General features: G+C 38.3%; 1 protein-coding gene across 3 annotated transcripts in view; it reads right to left on the bottom strand.

Annotated features, from left to right (window-relative positions):
- The window catches only part of ETV1 (ETS variant transcription factor 1), a 101,257-nt gene extending 84,187 nt beyond the window's left edge, over nt 1-17,070 (bottom strand). The window contains exons 1-4 of one of the 3 annotated variants that reach the window (XM_040352258.1): nt 16,900-17,070; nt 16,241-16,397; nt 15,622-15,709; nt 12,865-12,912 (exon numbers count right to left, since the gene is read on the bottom strand). In XM_040352258.1, the coding sequence (XP_040208192.1) occupies nt 12,865-12,912; nt 15,622-15,709; nt 16,241-16,285 (181 nt within the window). In that variant the 5' untranslated portion in view covers nt 16,286-16,397; nt 16,900-17,070. Of the gene's footprint in view, nt 1-12,221; nt 12,652-12,864; nt 12,913-15,621; nt 15,710-16,240; nt 16,398-16,899 lie in introns of those variants that run through there. The other 2 variants (XM_040352260.1, XM_040352259.1) reach the window with 2 other exon arrangements.
- Between the last annotated feature and the right edge of the window lie 1,235 nt (nt 17,071-18,305).

Here is an 18,305-nt window from a genome sequence, read left to right as displayed (position 1 = left end):
GTTTTCATCGGTCCAAACCGATCATGTGTAAGCGCCATCGGTTATTTATCCATCGGTTAAAAAAAAGCCAACTTGTTTTAAATTTAACCGATGGATTCCTAACCGAAAGAAAAAAAACGATCGTTAGTAGGCACGACCATCGGTTAAAAATCCACGCATGCTCAGACTAAATTAGGGGATGGGAGCGCTCGTTCTGGTAAAACTAGCGTTCGTTATGGAGATAGCACATTCATCACGCTGTAACAGACAGAAAAGCGCGAAACGTCTTTTACTAATACAAAATCAGCTAAAGCAGCCCCAAGGGTGGCGCCATTGGATTTGAACTTCCCCTTTATAGTGCCGTCGTACGTGGTTTACGTGACCGCGTTCTGACACGATCGTTTTTTTAACTGATGGTGTGTAGGCACGACTGACCATCGGAAAAATCCATCAGACCGTTTTCATCGGATGGACCGATCGTGTGTACAGGGCATAAGACCAACAATATTCTCAACAAAAACGAGAAGAAAGGCAGGATATAAATATATTCTATAGTACTCATAGCAATACAAAAATGTGTAACTTGAATCAAATTCAATATATCAAAACCTAAACTGGACCAATTTCTTTAGATGTCGATTGACCTACCAGAATATTTTTGGCATGCTATAGAAAACCAGAGGAACCAAAAGGAAACTTACACAAAAAGACAAGCTCCTCAATCTCCTGAAAGAGAACTGAACCCTGGGTCCAAAGTTAAAAGGTAAGAACTAAATCACACAGCCAACCACTCACAATGCAAAATACATTAAAAACGTATGCACCATCAGTTGCCTAATGCCGCGTACACACGATCGGTTCATCTGATGAAAACGGTCTGATGGACCGTTTTCATTAGATGAACCGATCGTGTGTGGGCCCCATCGTTTTTTTATCCATCGGTGAAAAAACTAGGAACTTGTTTTAAAATTATCTGATGGTTAAAAAACCGATAGAAAAAAACGATCGTCTGTCGGTACGTCCATCGGTTAAAAATCCATGCATGCTCAGAATCAAGTCGACGCATGCTCAGAAGCATTGAACTTCATTTTTCTTAGCACGTCGTTGTGTCTTACGTCACCGCGTTCTGAAACGTTTGGTTTTTTAACCGATGGTGTGTAAGCACGACTGATGAAAGTCAGCTTCATCGGATATCTGATGAAAAAATCCATTAAACCGATTTCATTGTGTGTACAGGGCATAACTGGCTTCTGGGATTTACCCAGATCTGGCCCAAAACCTTTAAAGAAAGAATAGGATGACAGAACCATAAAAAAACAAAAACTAAATCTAACTATCATGACAGACAAAAAAATAAAAAAAATCTTAAGAACCTTCAGCTACCCAAAATACCAATGTTAATACGATGTCCCATCAACAGTTATATCTTGGAAAAACAACAGTGTATTGTCAGAAATAATCCAACACAACATTTAGTCATAAGGAAAAAAGGTCTACCAAGGTTATCTGTGCAGGTTTGTCCTACTCCATAGATATACCTAGTTTCTTCTAGGATCTGAATATTCAGCAATTTGGGCTCCTGTTACACCCAAAGTGTCAACCGTGATCATACTCTCAAAGCATCAACGATGAAGCCTAAAATTCAGCTAATTTATAAGACGGGCAATCATAAAAGGTGAAGTCTGGACAATCCCAGTACCCAAGTCTCAATGGTAGTATCCAGGGGTTCTGATCCTGGGATCCAGGTCTCAAAAGAAGCACAAGTATCCAAGGCTCCTATATTATCAATGGTGGCACACACTGCCTCTACTTTCCAAAAATGTATATTCTTGACATTTGTGCAAGAACTGTGCACGCGAAAAGAGGTCATGACTACCACATTTTTCATCCAAACCATTTGACACTTGACTTCAGTCAATAAGATATTTATTGCTGTCATAACTCATTTTGACCCTGTACAGAGGACACAAGCTATGGCTAATTTTATAGGCAATAGACACATCTTGTTGTTCGGCACAGTAAAACACTTATCAGACTGGTCAGGAAATCATGTTGAGCTGTTACGGTGTCACCCAAGATAAGCCAGTGTTGGAGGCATTTGTCCACACTTCCTCCTTAACATGAACATGCCTGCTCAGGTGTCCACACTTCCTCTGTACCATGAACATGCCTACTCAGGTCTACACACTTCCTCTGTAGCATGAACATGCCTGCTCAGATGTCCACACTTCCTCTGTACCATGAACATGCCTGCTCAGGTGTCCAAACTTCCTCTGTACCATGAACATGCCTGCTCAGATGTCCACACTTCCTCAATACAATGAATATGCCTGCTCAGATTTCCACACTTCCTCCTTACCATAACCATGCCTGTTCAGGTTTCCACACTTCCTCCTTACCTTGAACATGCCTGCTCAGATGTCCAAACTTCCTAATTACCATGAACATGCCTGCTCAGATGTCCACACTTCCTAATTACCAGGATCCTGCCTGCTCAGATGTCCACACTTCCTAATTACCTTGAACATGCCTGCTCAGATGTCCACACTTCCTAATTACCATGAACATGCCTGCTCAGATGTCTACACTTCCTAATTACCAAGAACATGCCTGCTCAGATGTCCACACTTTCTTCTTACCAGGATCATGCCTGCTCAGATGTCCACACTTCCTAATTACCATGAATATGCCTGCTCAGATGTCCACACTTTCTTCTTACCAGGATCATGCCTGCTCAGATGTCCACACTTCCTAATTACCATGAATATGCCTACTCAGGTCTACACACTTCCTCCTTACCATAAACATATCTACTCAGGTGTCCATACCGTTCATGGTTCTGCCTTAATTTGCAGAATATGACTTCTCAACAATGGGATCATCCTTTCATGGCTGACTTCTGATGCTACCCAAGCTGGATACCTACTCAATGGCCATGTTAAATGCATATAAAGCAAAGCACCTATTAGGCAACACCAGCAATTTAAGGGACTTATTTAGTTATGCAAACAGCAAAGACACACAGTAATGGACCGTTTTCATCGGTTAACCGATGAAGCTGACTGATGGTCAGTCGTGCCTACACACCATCAGTTAAAAAACCGATTGTGTCAGAACGCGGTGACGTAAAACACAACGGCGTGCTGAAAAAAACGAAGTTCAATGCTTCCAAGCATGCGTCGACTTGATTCTGAGCATGCATAGATTTTTAAACGATGGAGGTGCCTACAGACGATCGTTTTTTTTGTATCGGTTAGGTATCCATTGGTTAAATTTAAAACAAGATTGCTTTTTTTTAACCTATGGATAAATAACCGATGGGGCCTACACACGATCGGTTTGGTCCGATGAAAACGGTCCATCAGACCGTTCTCATCGGTTTGACCGATCGTGTGTACGCGGCCTAAGCCGCTGCAAAAGGTTTCATCATACAGCAATTTAAAGCGTCCGAAAAGGAGGATTTCTGATCACTCGACATTGCTTCCTGAACTTCACATATCGTCCTAAGCCGGTAAATGGATTGGAGCAGCAATACTTTGAAGGACAAAAACTTCAAGCAGCCAAAAAATATTTCAGTTTGCTGTAGCCAGACCTCAGAAAGTAATTTTTGACTGGTTGATATAACTAACTGCACTTTGCACCGTCATACCCAAGCTCTCTTTTATCATTCAATCCGTAAAACACAGTAAAAAAAAAACGTTTTTTTTCCAACACTTGGAAAACAGACATCTCACATGCAAGCCTAGCAGTTCATTGTAAAGACCCGCATACCCGCATATAATGTTTGCTAATAGCTATTTGGAGACAGAATCGGAAGCCTGTTTTTCCTTTATTATTAGTGGCTGCGGAGGTGGAGATGGGAGCTGTATTAACATTTACGTGCCAGCTCCAGCCCACCCCCAAGATGTCATGCATTTACTAAGTCAACAGAATGAAAAATAGCGAGGCAGATTATGAAGATTTGAGAAGATTTGTGAAGACCCCCAGCAAACGGCTGACACCTTCTTAGGTGCTTTCAAAAGCTTTTTTTTTTGTTTTTTTGCTTTTGCTCTTTATAGACTAGGGATTCTAAGAAACCAAAACACATCTTTGTCAGTCAGAGCACAAAGGGTTAGCGATTTAATTAAAATGAGTTCTATCCACTGTAACAATGACCCGCAGCCAAACAAGACAGAAGATGTATGAGTCACTCTTTCTGCCAGTGAATGAGACAGCTGATCTCCTAAACAGTTTCTCGAGACAAGCAATCAGGGCTAGAGTTCCTCCTCCATTCACAAAACACTCACACAGTCCACCATGTGGTTCAACCACACAGCTTTTCAGCATCACACCCTTCCTGAGAACCTGCAGAAAGGGGAAAAACATGGCAAATTGAATTTACTACGTCAAAAAAAAAAAAAAAAAAAAAGCTAGGTTTGTTTTCTTATTGCAAAGTAAAGCTAGTGAGCTAATTCGAGCAAAAAAAATGTATAAAAAAATATGTGATTATGAAACAGAGCAATGTTTCTCTCTGCTTGGGTATTATGATGTTTTTCATATCCAATCCATATATAGTGGAACATTTCCAACGTTAGTACAATTCCTTGAAAATGCTTTATTCTTTGTAAAAATTTCAACAAAAAAAGACTGAAAATAAAAACAGAGCAAAATGTACAAAAAAAAAGGGTATTTTAAGAGACGATCCAACAGGAACATTTCCAACGTTAGGACAATTCTTTGAAAATGCTTTATTCTTTGTGAAAATTTCAACAAAAAAGATCGAAAACAAAAACAGAGCAATGTACAAAGTAAAGGCAACTTCCTACGGGACATTACAAGTATCTAATGTGTACATAGACACCGAAAAAAAAGGGTATTTTAAGAGACGATGCAACAGGAACATTTCCAACGTTAGGACAATTCTTTGAAAATGCTTTATTCTTTGTGAAAATTTCAACAAAAAAAGACTGAAAACAAAAACAGAGCAAAATGTACAAAGTAAAGGCAACTTCCTACGGGACATTACAAGTATCTAATGTGTACATAGACACCCAAAAAAAAGGGTATTTTAAGAGACGATCCAACAGGAACATTTTGTAAATGCTTTTTTCTTTGTGAAAATTTCAACAAAAAAGATCGAAAACAAAAACAGAGCAATGTACAAAGTAAAAGGCAACTTCCTGCGGGACATTACAAGTATCTAATGTGTACATAGACACTAAAAAAAAAAGGGTATTTTAAGAGACGATGCAACAGGAACATTTTCAACGTTAGTACAATTCCTTAAAAATGCTTTATTCTTTGTGAAAATTTCAACAAAAAAAGACTGAAAACAAAAACAGAGCAAAATGTACAAAGTAAAGGCAACTTCCTACGGGACATTACAAGTATCTAATGTGTACATAGACACCCAAAAAAAAGGGTATTTTAGGAGACGATCCAACAGGAACATTTTGAAAATGCTTTATTCTTTGTGAAAATTTCAACAAAAAAGATCGAAAACAAAAACAGAGCAATGTACAAAGTAAAAGGCAACTTCTTGCGGGACATTACAAGTATCTAATGTGTACATAGACGCTCAAAAAAAAAGGGTATTTTAAGAGACGATGCAACAGGAACATTTTCAACGTTAGTACAATTCCTTGAAAATGCTTTATTCTTTGTGAAAATTTCAACAAAAAAAGACTGAAATCAAAAACAGAGCAAAATGTACAAAGTAAAGGCAACTTCCTACGGGACATTACAAGTATATAATGTGTACATAGACACCCAAAAAAAAAAAAAGGGTATTTTAAGAGATGATCCAACAGGAACATTTTGAAAATGCTTTATTCTTTGTGAAAATTTCAACAAAAAAGATCGAAAACAAAAACAGAGTAATGTACAAAGTAAAAGGCAACTTCTTGCGGAACATTACAAGTATCTAATGTGTACATAGACACTCAAAAAAAAGGGTATTTTAAGAGACGATCCAACAAATGTGTAGTTATAAAAAATAAAAAAAATAACGTCCATGGTAGGTGACAATCTTCTAAAGTATATGGATGTTGTACTCCAGACAGTGTTAGTTATAATTTAAAAAACGTACTCTGCAAAAATCTTTTATAGAAACATAGAAGAGTGACAGCAGGAAAAAGACCAAGTGGTCCATCAAGTCTGCCCCATTTATTTTATATATATATATATATATATATATATATATATATATACTGTATATCCATCCCTTCCTTATCTAATGACCCTTGCCCAGATCCCAAATAATGAAATATATATATATATATATATATATATATATATATATATATATATACACACACACACACTTTTTGTATAGATCTAGGTCTGTCTCAAACATGTTTGAATCCACTTACTGTTGACTGACTCGTTACTTCTGCTGGAAGTCTTTCCATGCATCCACTACCCATTCAGTAAAATAATACTTTCTAAAGATTCGTTTTGAACTTTCCTCCTGCTAGTTGGCGGTCAGGTCCCCATGTTCTTGGCTTCATATTGAAAATACTGCCACTCCTGAGCCTTATTCATCTCCTTGATGTATTTAAAGGTTCCAATCATGTCTCTCCCCTTCCCCTTTCTTTCCTCCAGACTGTACATATTAAGTTCCTCTCCTAATATCTATGCTACGAGGAAGGCTCTTACAGCCAAAATGCGTTAGCTTGTTTCCAGTGTGTTTTAGTATGTAGCCAATAAAGATTTTGATTTTATAGACTACACCAAGTTGCCAGCTTGAATTTACTATGGATCTCTCCTAATAAGTTTTATCCCTCAGACCTTTCACCATTTTTGTTGCCCGTTTCTGAACTCGTTCTATTTTATCAATATATTTTTGTAAGCAAGGTCTTCAAACCTGGACAGTATTCTAAATGAGGTCCATCTAAAGATCTATATAAGAGAAATCATGGAAGACCGCTATCTATTGGGCATTCTTTTTTCTATACAGCAAGTCCCCTACATATGAACAAGTTCCATTCCGAGAGCAGATTTGTAAGTCCAATAAAGTTAGCCTAGGTTCACAAGCAACACCATCGGCCCAATAAATTACTGTAATAGGTTTGATAACACATTTCACACAAATAATTTATGAAAAAAGGTTGAAATATAGATACAGTACTGTATACAGCAAAGTACACAGAAAAACAACCACCGGAAATGTGAACTAACTCACACGATTGGACATGCAAACGTATGTTCGTATCTTTGTCAGTTCGCAACTTGAAGGTTCGCATGTAGGGGACTAACTGTATAGGCAAAATAGCAACACGTCATATGCTAGGTGAATTGGGCAATTCCAAGCAGATGCTAAGACCAGATCATTCACCACCTGCCGCCAGTACCGACAAGTAGATCTATGCATTGCCAACCTAAGGAGGAAGGATCGGAGAGGAGCAGATCTCTAACCAAAAATAAATAAATGAAAGATCTGTTTCTTCCTAGAAGCTGTACCCTCCTTATCAAAATGACCCTTGCCCAGATCCCAAATGATCTGACTGCACAGGAGCCAAACAGGTTTCAAAACTTTGACCGGACCCAAGAACTTTTGCCGTTATTTCTTTCACCAGGATTGGTTGCATCAAACTATTTTGATGCAACCAATCCTGGTGAAAGAAATAACGGCAAAAGTTCTTGGGTCCAGTCAAAGATTGGTTGCATCAAAATAGGGCACATCAGAACCACAATGTCAAGTTCTGCCATTATACCGTGACACTATTCTTCTGGTAGATCATAAAGTTCATAGGTCGGGAGCCAGTCAGTTTAGACTAAATGGCAGCAGATGTTTCCAATGGCTCAGAATTTCTTTTTTGGCTACCTGGTTTCTAAGTTTACCTTCACCTTGACAATCTTTAGGACAAGAACCTACAAAGTATCAATACATGCAGAAGTATGAGATGTGTTGCAAATTGGAACTTTGGTGGCTGTCCAAATGGTTCTATTATTATTTAGGTACTTGTATAGCGCCGTCAATTTACGTAGCGCTTGACATATACAATGTACATTCACATCAGTCCCTAGCCTCAAGGAGCTTACAATCTAAGGTCCCTAACTCACATTCATATTTTAGGGCCAATTAACCTACCAGCATGTCTTTGGAGTATCCCTGTGATTGTGTTGCAAATTGGTATTTTGGTGGCTGCCCAAATGGTTTGCTCTAGCCTAAGCTGTATCCCTGCAAAGTGGCGGGGATACAGGTTGCTAAATGCATGGTTCAGCAAGCAAATTCATGTTTTGCACGATGAAAGAGCAAGTTGGTATATAGACCAAGTTTACATATCTATACAAAATAGTTAAAAAAATAAATAAGAAATAAATAAAATGACCAGCTGGAACAAAGGAGTAATTTCCCATAATTCTCTGCCATTTAAACCTTTGACATACAATGAAAAAAAAAAAAAAAAAACACAGAGGGGTTGCATAACCAAATAAAAAATAAATATAATATTAACCAAATGAACCCGCACTGTATAGAAATGCTTGCATTGCACAACAGCTGCAAGAATGTCCTAAATTATTTTTCTACCATAAAAAACAACAACACAACAACAACAACAACGTTAAGCTGGCCATAAATTTAGAACATTTCTTAATACATTTCCTGTTAGATTTCTATGTAGTGCAAGGGCCTGCCTGATGGCATACATATTGAAATTGTTTAGGTTTGACCTCATATTATATGGTTTTGGAAAATCTAAAAGGACGGTTGTACAAGAAAACTGTAATGTATAGCCAGCCTAAGTTTCAATCTTTACCTAAAAACTTAGCAGCACCTTAGAGAGAAGGGGGGGGGGGGGGGGGTCTTAGCAGCAGGCGAATTCTAGAGGGATAATATAACACAAAAAAATAAGATGTCTGTATTTATTAACTTCTGGCTACAGAAACTATTATTGCATTAAATTAACTTGATTTGGACTGCTACAACTTTTTATTTTTCTCCGTAAAAAAAACTTTTCTCCTTTTAAAACTAAAACGGACACTGTTATTGCGTTACACCTAAATATCACAGATGCTGTGATTTGAGGAGAAACTTACCAACAACTTTCAAGTGTTTTGAGAGAATGCAATTCCATCCTTTCCTAAAAGGTAGCAGTGGAGTTGCCATGTAAGCCTGCTACATCCGATTGAAAGTCTAGGTCAAGCACCTGTCATGTTGGACCAACCCACCTCCCCTAACATGGATACTGCTAGGTTATCCATTATAAGCATCAACCATTAGTCACTGCCTAGGCTTACAAGCAAAACTGCCACCATGGGGCTTCTTCAATAACGGCATCAGAGGCGGGGGAGGGGGGGGGGGTGCAGAAACTCAACGCAACCAATAGCTAGGAAGATGAATGAAATCTGATTACTACTGTTAATGCACAAGACTGCCCTTTGTACTGTTACTGAATACGCCAATGACTTTCCAGTTGCTTTCAAACCCTCATTATGTGTTTCCACCAAGCAGAAAATAAACAGAACACAACTTAGGGAACGGGACGGGAACACAGAGCACTGAACCTGGTGGCATCAAGCAATTCAGACGTTTCTAGATAAATTGCTCGGTAACTTAACTTCAGTTATACCCCATCTGTCAACAGGAAATGTTATCATGGAAAAAAAATAAGAAAAATTAAATTGGAGATGCATCAAATAATAAAAGTCTGCCTGTTCTAGTTAAGAAAAAATCACTGAACACCACATCAGCTAATATTGATGAGATACTGCAACTACATGCATAGCAACATACTAAAGCTGGTCAAAAACTATACAAATTTCCTTGTACAATTTTCCAAGATTTACCAAAACAATATAATATAGGAGGTCAAACCTTAACACTTTCAATTTGTATGCAGTCAGACAGGCCCTTGTACTACATCGTTGAAGGTAAATCTAAAAGAAATTGAATAAGAAAATTGTATAATGCGTAGGGCTTAACTTACAGAGCTTAATTTACAGAGGCTCCATTTTTGGGGGTAGTTAGCCCAGATTTTATTCAAACAATTTTAAAGTAGCCAGAGACCTGGTGCTTTTTTGTTTTACAAAAAAAAAAGGCTCAACAACTATAGAACCCAAATTGTATTTTTTTTTTAATCCCAATGGTGTTAAAGGTTACAGCGTCAAAGAGGACGTTGACTATGACACCAAAGAGTCACGTCTTAAAAAAATATATAATAATAATTCATATGGTACAGACCACCAAGCCAATCTTCTCCTACAACCACAGAAAAATGGTTAAATCGTGCAAGTTAAAGAAATTTAACTTTTATTGGCACTTGAACACTTACCCCCAAAACCTTACAATTTGATATATCCAAAAAAAAAGGGGGGGGGGGTTTGAACATATGTGTCTAAGCAACCAAGAGGCATACACTGACAAAAGCAATGGCCATGTATCAGAAGATATACATCTGTGTCTTAAAGAGCAACTTATACAAAATATGCTTCATGTGTAGCGGTAAGCCCCAAAAGTTTGAAAATCCAGCCCAACAAGAACAAACAATGGATGTTAGGCACACAAACATTGAGTTTAGAACTTTGAAGGGATATTGCCCAAACAATTAATAAAGATGGGGATGCTAAAGTAAGAATGTTCTAGTTTTTACATTGTAAAGTCCCAAAATATTTGAAGTGGGCCCAAAATTCTTAAAACACGCGAAAAAAAAAAAAATCAAAAGAAATACAGTAGTCTGAGAAAAAAAAAAAAAGGATGACCACAACTGTCTAAAATTACACAACACACTACAGCTTCAAAGTCATAGTTGGAACAGGCTAACCATTTTTAAGAAAAAAATAAATAAATAAAATTGTCATCCAGTAAGAGCATCTGCTCCCGAAGAATTACATTTTTATGAAGCCTTATCCAAAACAACCTAACGTTTTCTGTCCAAAACAATAGAGAGTAGTATTTCCAACTGAGAGACAAAAGTAATAATAAAAACACTAGCCTCCGAGCCGTTCAAATATTTACAACTTCTGGCACTTTTAATAGAAGAACCTGTCTCGACAGGTACTTTGACACCTGGCGTTCCAAACCGGATTGCTGATTCATCCGTGTGCCGATAACTCACAACTCAACCAAGAACCGTGCTTAGTGTAATCTTACAGCATACTCGAAAAAAATTATAATTCCAACATGCCACTTTATAATATATTGTTCATTAATTTCCAAATCCTCACAAAAAAAAAAGTAAAAATGTTCTCTGATATCCCAACAACATTACAGCATCAAAAAAAAAAAAAAAAGTATTGCCACATACTGCTCAGTTGAGAAAGCTACGCTGTAAAACATGGCATCCAAATTGCAAGATGATTTCATTTGTGCTATAAATTAAATAATGGATGCAAAATAAAAGAAGTGATGACAAGCTAAATGGGGAGAAAGGATTGGATGCTGGACGGGAACAATTCATAGCATCTGCTCCGTCCTGTATAATTATTTATAGATAAACGGAGAAAGTTACTGTCCATAAAAAAAATGCCCCATATTGCAAGTCCTACAAGCACACACAAAAATAAAAAAAATAAAAAATAAAAATAATAATAATAATCAAATAATTGTCCACTTTCCACCACAACAATCATAATTTACATACTAACACATTCTATAGACATGCTAGTACATAAAGTACATTATTAAGCCACCCCCTTACTATCCATGTAGAAGCAAAAAGTCAAACAAAGAATAACCTAAAGCTAAAAAATAAAAAAAATAAAGTGTACACAAACAAAATAAGTCAACCAAACTCTTCCACACTACACATAGCAGTGTACCAAAACCTGTCAGTAGAATACAGTAATACAGTATGCAACAACATGGGATGGAAGTCATAGCACATTTTCCTCTGCACAAAAAACAAACAAAAAAAAAACTAAACAAGAGTAATGCTGATAAAGTATCGGTAGTCGAAACATGTATTAGGAAAATGAGCAAAAACTTCCATGAAATGTGCTTGGGATTACTCCAACCCTACCCAAAAGCAGTAATAAGAAACAAAATGAAATAAACATGTGTATATTCAACTTGCTGTTTATATATATATATATATATATATAAAAAATTATATATAAAGTCATAGATACAATAAAATGTTTTCAGGCACGTATAAAATTCTACACTCTTGTACTACGAATACATAACATATGTCTCAATAAAAGTATTATTTAAAAATAAAATGTATACATAAACATGCAATTAAAAAAAAATTAAAATTAAAATAACTCTAAAAAATCCAGCTGCCATCAGATATCCTTTCCAACCACTCCATACACACCTAGAGTCCTGTGCTGAGAGCAAGGTGGGAAGAAGGCACTTGCACTCAATTCTTGAAGCATCCCGTCCTAGTGAACTCAATGAGAGCAGATTGTGCCATCAGAAAGCTACTCTGGTAGAACGCCACAGGATCATGTGTGCTGATGGAAATAAGACAGCTGCCTCTTGCCCTGCGCTGCTTGTGTGATGCAGTCTCTTGAGGTGCACTGATATAAAAGCTGATCAATTGCAATAAAAAAAAAAAAAATTGAACAGAGAGCAAAGAGAGAGAGAGAGAGAGAGAAGAGAGGAGAGAGAGAGAGACAGGCTGACAAGAACCTCAAGTCGTGCAGCACCAGTTCTGGCCAAAAGCAGATGTGATTGTGTGCTGGAAGCAACCTCTCCTAGTAATTTGTGATGACACTGGATAGAGCAGCTCCCAAGTCCCCAAAGACAAACTCATCACAGCCTCTAATGTATGCACGACACTTGAGGTGGCTCTTTTAAAGCTCAATTAATTGGGCTGAACATTAAGACAGCAAGTTCAGTACTTCTCTCTCTCTCCCCCCCCTTTCTCTTTCATTCTTTCTTCCTCTCCTCTTCTTTTTCCCCCCTTTCCATTTTTCGATTTTTCGCCCCTCTCCAACCATTTTGGCCTCTCTTACCTTCAGCAAGCCACGTCTCTTGCAACTGACTGAGATCTTGAAAGAGTTCTAGAAAGACAAAGTTAAATACATTTACAATTTGATACATTGTATGTTCTAAAAGAAGATCTTAATATTAATTTATTTTTTATTTTTAGATCCTTTAAGACAACTCCCGTCCCTTCTATAAGCACAACATATGTTACAGCCACCTATGTGGCTTCACTTTGTAGAACGCTTTGGAAGAGGTTGGTGCTGTGGCAAGGATAATAAGTCTTGGACGTCTAAGTCAGAATATGGTTAGCACACCAAACTGGTGAAGGACTACCTGTGACCCTATGGGGCTGCTTTATTAAAGGCAAATAGGCTGATCACTTTGCAAAGGGAATTTCCCATCATTGAGATGGAAATTCACTTTTCATAGAATCCCCAATCACATGTATAGAAAATAAAACCAACAGTACTGTTTGCTTGTACATCATTGGATGATAGAAGTCAACCAAGCTTCACCCAATTTAGTAAGACAAGTAGATATAGCAGGGGATTGGTAGGGTTTGCACTAAAAACGTTGCTGGGACTTGTAGTTCGTCAGCAGGAGACAGGCTATATTGACTTAGCAACTTTTGACGTAGAGGAACAGTTTTCCTTATGGTAGGAAGATTACCAAGTAGTAGAAGTTTCCTTGTAAAGTCAACAGCCTGTTTGTCTTTATTAAGTCAACTCCTTTGTACCAAGCTACAGTGATTTGCACCTTATACTTTGCTTTTTTAGGGTAACAAGACATACATTTCAACCTCAACTCAGTCAGTGTCTAGAAGGCAAATGTAGATGCCAAATACTATAAAAAATATTAAAAAGTGCCAAAAATAAACCACTTTTTAGTGTATGTAGTTTATTTCAGCTTAGGCGCTAGAGACCAAGATCAGAGCAGCTCACCACTGGAGGAACAAGAAAGAACTTCAAGTCCCAGAATGGCACGATGGGGTTTGAAAATGTTACTTGGTCTTATGGTTCACCAGCAACGAAAAGGCTAGTTTAACTTAGGAATTGGTGATGTAGATGAACAGTTTACACTATAGTAGTAAGTAGAAGACCCAGTTGGGCACCATAGGGTTTGCTCTGAAAATGTTGGCTGGGACTTGTGGTTCGCCAGCAGAAGACAGACTAGATTAACTTAGCAATTGATGACATAGATGAACAGTTTACCTAGTAGTAGACCTAGCAGGGCACGATGGGGTTTGCTCTGGAAATGTTGCTAGGACTTGCAGCTTGTCAGCAGCAAAAGACTTGACTGTCCTAGCAATTACCATTGTAGATAAAACAGTTTACCATACAGTTGAAAGATTATCATGTTGTAGATATAGCAGGGCATGGTGGGGTTTTCACTAAAAACTTTGCTGGGACTTGTGGTTCGTCAGCAGGAGACAGGCTATATTGACTTAGCAACTGTTGACGTAGATGAACAGTTTTCCTTATGGTAGGAAGAATACCAAGAAGTAGAACTATCAGGACACGATGGAGTTGTCTCTAAAAATGTTGCTGGGATTTGTGGTTCACCATCAGTGGGGTTTGCCCTAAAAATGGTGCTGGGACATGTGATTCGCCAGTAGCAGACAGGCTGGATTGACTTGGGAATTGTTGGTTTAAAAAGGAACAGTTTACCCTATGGCAGAAAGGCTACAAAAGTAGTAGACCTACAAGGCACAATGGAGTTTGCTCTAAAAATCGTTGTTTGGACTTGTGGTCCACCACCAAGAAAAGGCTGGATTGTCCTAGCAATCCTTGACAAAGTGTACTCAATAGTAGGAAGATGACCAAGTAATGGACCTAGCAGGGCATGATGGGGGTTTGCTCTCAAAATGTTGCTGAGACTTGTGGTTTGCCAGAAGCAGACCGGTTAGATTGACTTAGGGATTGTTGACATTGAGGAACAGTTTACCCTTAGGTAGGAAGACTAGCAAGTAGTAGACTTAATAGGGCATGATGGGGTTTGCTCCGGCTTGTGGTTCAAGGATTGATTGTCGTATCAATCCTTGACATGTACCCTATGATAGGAAGATGACCAAGTAGTAAATCTAGCAGGGCACGTGGGGTTTGCTATTAAATGTTGCTGGGACTTGTGGTTCACCAGCAGCAGACAGGTTGGATTGACTTAGGGATCATTGACAATAGAGGAACAGTTAAGCCTAAGATAGGAAGACTGTCAATTCTTGACACGTACCCTATGGTAGGAAGATGACCAAGTAGTAGACCTAGCAAGGCATGGTGGGGTTTTCTACGAAAATGTTGCTGGGACTTGTAGTTCGCCAGCAGCATACAGATTGCATTGACGTAAGGATCGTTGGCATAGAGGAACAGTTAACCCTAAGGTAGAAAGACTGTCAACCCTTGACATGTACCCATAGGTAGGAAGTTGACCAAGTAGTAGACCTAGCAGGACACAGTGGGGTTTGCTCTGAAAATGTTTTTGAGACTTCGCCAGCAGCAAAAGACTTGACTGTCCTTGCAATTACCAACGTAGTTTACCCTATGGCTATAAAATTACCAAGATGTAGCAGGGTTTGCACTAAAAACATTGCTGGGACTTGTGGTTTCGCCAGCAGCAAAAAGTCTCCATTGTCTTAACAATTACCTGACATAGGTTACACTTGGCAGAAAGATTACTACGTCATTATTTTAGTAGAGGATTCAGATAGACAATGCCCTACTAATGAGTTGGTTTGGGAAAAAAAAAAAAAAATTATATATATATTCCAAAGAGTGCGTCACAGCTCTCACCTTCTGAATCATGAGCCAGGTCTCTGCTTAAAAACTTTCTTTTTCTGGTGTTGCTTGTCCTCTCATGGCAAACTCTCCCACTCGTATTCTAAAAACAGCAGAAGAATCACTGTTTTGAGACAAAGTCAACTAAAAACCATGCAAGACCTGCACACCTCTCCCTGCCATCGTAGCCACCACAGACGTACAAAAACCCATAAATAACCTCATTAAAAAAAAAAAAGATGAAAATCCAGTGTGCAAGCAAGTCCTAACTCATAAAAGCCTTATTAACCCCCGCTAGGTGCAGCAGCAATTGTACGACAAAGATAACGTATATTTACTAGATATTAAAAGAGCTAGTTACATAGTTAGTCCGGTTGAAAAAAGAAACAAGTCCATCTTATTCAACCAATAAAAATAATAATGAAAAAAAAAAAATCATAAAAACAGAAGGAGATAGTCAAGCTGAGTCTACAAAAGGTATTAAAGGGGCCTAAGCCAATAAAAAAAAAATCACTTTAATAAAGTGCAGTGAGCACAGTAATACAAAATAATGTAAATAGAAAACTTTTTTTTCTTTCTAATGCTCAACAGTGACCCTTCTAGGTACAATCAAGAAACTTTTCTCAAGACTCACATTGGTGACCACGTAAGGCACTTGCTGGTCGCAAAATCCGTCCATTCCCTTTAGATTTTACGCAAATCTTAAGTCAGAAAAGGGGTATCGAGCTCATTTATCGTCTGTTTTTTTCCTCTGAATCTGGGCTTTCAGCAACCTCCAGGGAGCAAAATGGCTTTAGGAAGAAAAAAAAAAAAAGAAAGAAAAAAAAAAAAAAAAGGAAACCATGAATGAAAGGCTTGCATTTGCATAGCTAATCAACCTCCCCCTCCGATCTCATTCATAAAAATTCCCTCTAGTGCCCCCCGAACTACATTTGCATGAGGATGTCTAACAGCTCAGGAAAAGGGAAGAGAGAAGGGAAAAAAATAAAAATATAAAAAAATAAAATGAAATAAAATAAACAAACTTGCAAATATAAACAGTGGAAGCGGAAGTCTTGAGCTGTTTTGTATATCTACACCTCCCCCCCCAGGCTGCAAGTGGAGATCTGTGATTTGCAAACGTGTGCAACAACTAGTAATGGCGATGAACAAGACTTGCAATGCACCTAACGGGAGTAGAGAGAGAGGGGAGAGAGGAAAGGAGAAGGGGGATTGCAATGCAATCAAAGCTTACTATCAGAGGGAGAGCAACATTACTGGGGGGGTAAAAAAAAAGTTGCAAAAAAGACCCACCTGATTGTGACTAGCTTCAGAGTACTCCCTCCAAATTGAATAAAAAACATTAATTATTAGCAAGCACTTCCCCCTGTGCAAGCTGTAATCTGCATTGACAGAGCTGGATTGTGTGGCTTTTCCTCCTCTTCTCCTCCAGGGGCCTCCTATCCAAACTGATCCATCTCTCGCTCTCTCTCTCTCGCTCTCTCTCCCTCTCCTCTCTCTCTCTCCCTCCCCTTTGCTGTGTGTCTCTTTCACAGGATCACATTTCCAGCTGTCAATCAAGCTTCTCCCTCTTCCTCTGATAAGAACAACAATGGCTCCAAGCCCCAGCCTTTCTCTACTCCTGCCCACCCCACCCCAGGGGGGGATTTGTCACTCTGACCTTTCTTCACCCTTTCAGTGACATTCGGAAACGCTTTTTGTTTTTCTTACAGAACGATTAACTTCCGAAAGGAAAAAACAGAAAACGAAGGCGTTTTTTCATTATCGTTTCCAGGCTTTCTGCGAAGGGTTAAAAACGGAGCAAAAAGTTCTCTTTCGGCGCAACGAGATTTCTCGTTGGGTTTGCAAAGTCTAGTTTGCAAGTGGTCTTTTTATTTTATTATTATTATTAATATTTTTATTTTTATTTTACTTGGATGCAAATGGCTATTAACTTCAAAAAAAAAAAAAAAAAGAAGCAAGGGGTTCGCCATTACGCCAGACTTTGCATGAAGGGTTAAACGGAGCAAAACGTTCTCTTTCGGCGCAACGAGATTTCTCGTTGGGTTTGTAAAGTCTAGTTTGCAAGTGGTCTTTTAATTTTATTATTATTCTTTTTTTTTTTTTTATTATACTTGGATGCAAATGGCTATTAACTTCCAAAAAAAAGAAAGAAGCAAGGGGTTCGCCATTGCGCCAGACTTTGCATGAAGGGTTAAATGGAGCAAAACATTCTCTTTTGGCGCAACAAGGATTCTCATTGGGTTTGAAAGTTTAGTCTGCAATGTGGTCATTCAATTTTTATTATTATTATTGATTGAATGTTTTTTTTGATTCGATGCAAATGGAAATTGAGTTCCGAAAAACAAGAGGGGTTTTCCATTGTGCCAGACTTTCCTTGAAGGGTTAAACCGGACCAAAAAAGTTCTCGTCGGGTTTTAGTAAGTCTAGTTTGCAATGTGGTCCTTAAAGGAGTTGTAAAGGAAACATTTTTTTTTTCATAATAAGCATCCTTTACCTGCAGACATTCCTCTTTTCACTTCCTCATTGTTTGTTTTTGCTCAGAAGTTGCTCTATTTCTTCTCTGTTCTGTTCACTTCCTGCTTGTCTGATTGTTACTGACCACCGTGAAGGGAGGCTTTACTGCGGTGGTCATTAACGTGTTCACCCCCTCCTGGGAACTACATCTGTGTGGCAGGACGCTCTCTACGTGTTAGAGA

The sequence above is a fragment of the Rana temporaria genome, chromosome 5 (genome assembly GCF_905171775.1).
Source record: "Rana temporaria chromosome 5, aRanTem1.1, whole genome shotgun sequence".
NCBI lineage: Eukaryota > Metazoa > Chordata > Amphibia > Anura > Ranidae > Rana > Rana temporaria.
Note: the sequence above shows the minus strand (reverse complement) of the source record. Positions and strands in the feature narration are given on the sequence as shown.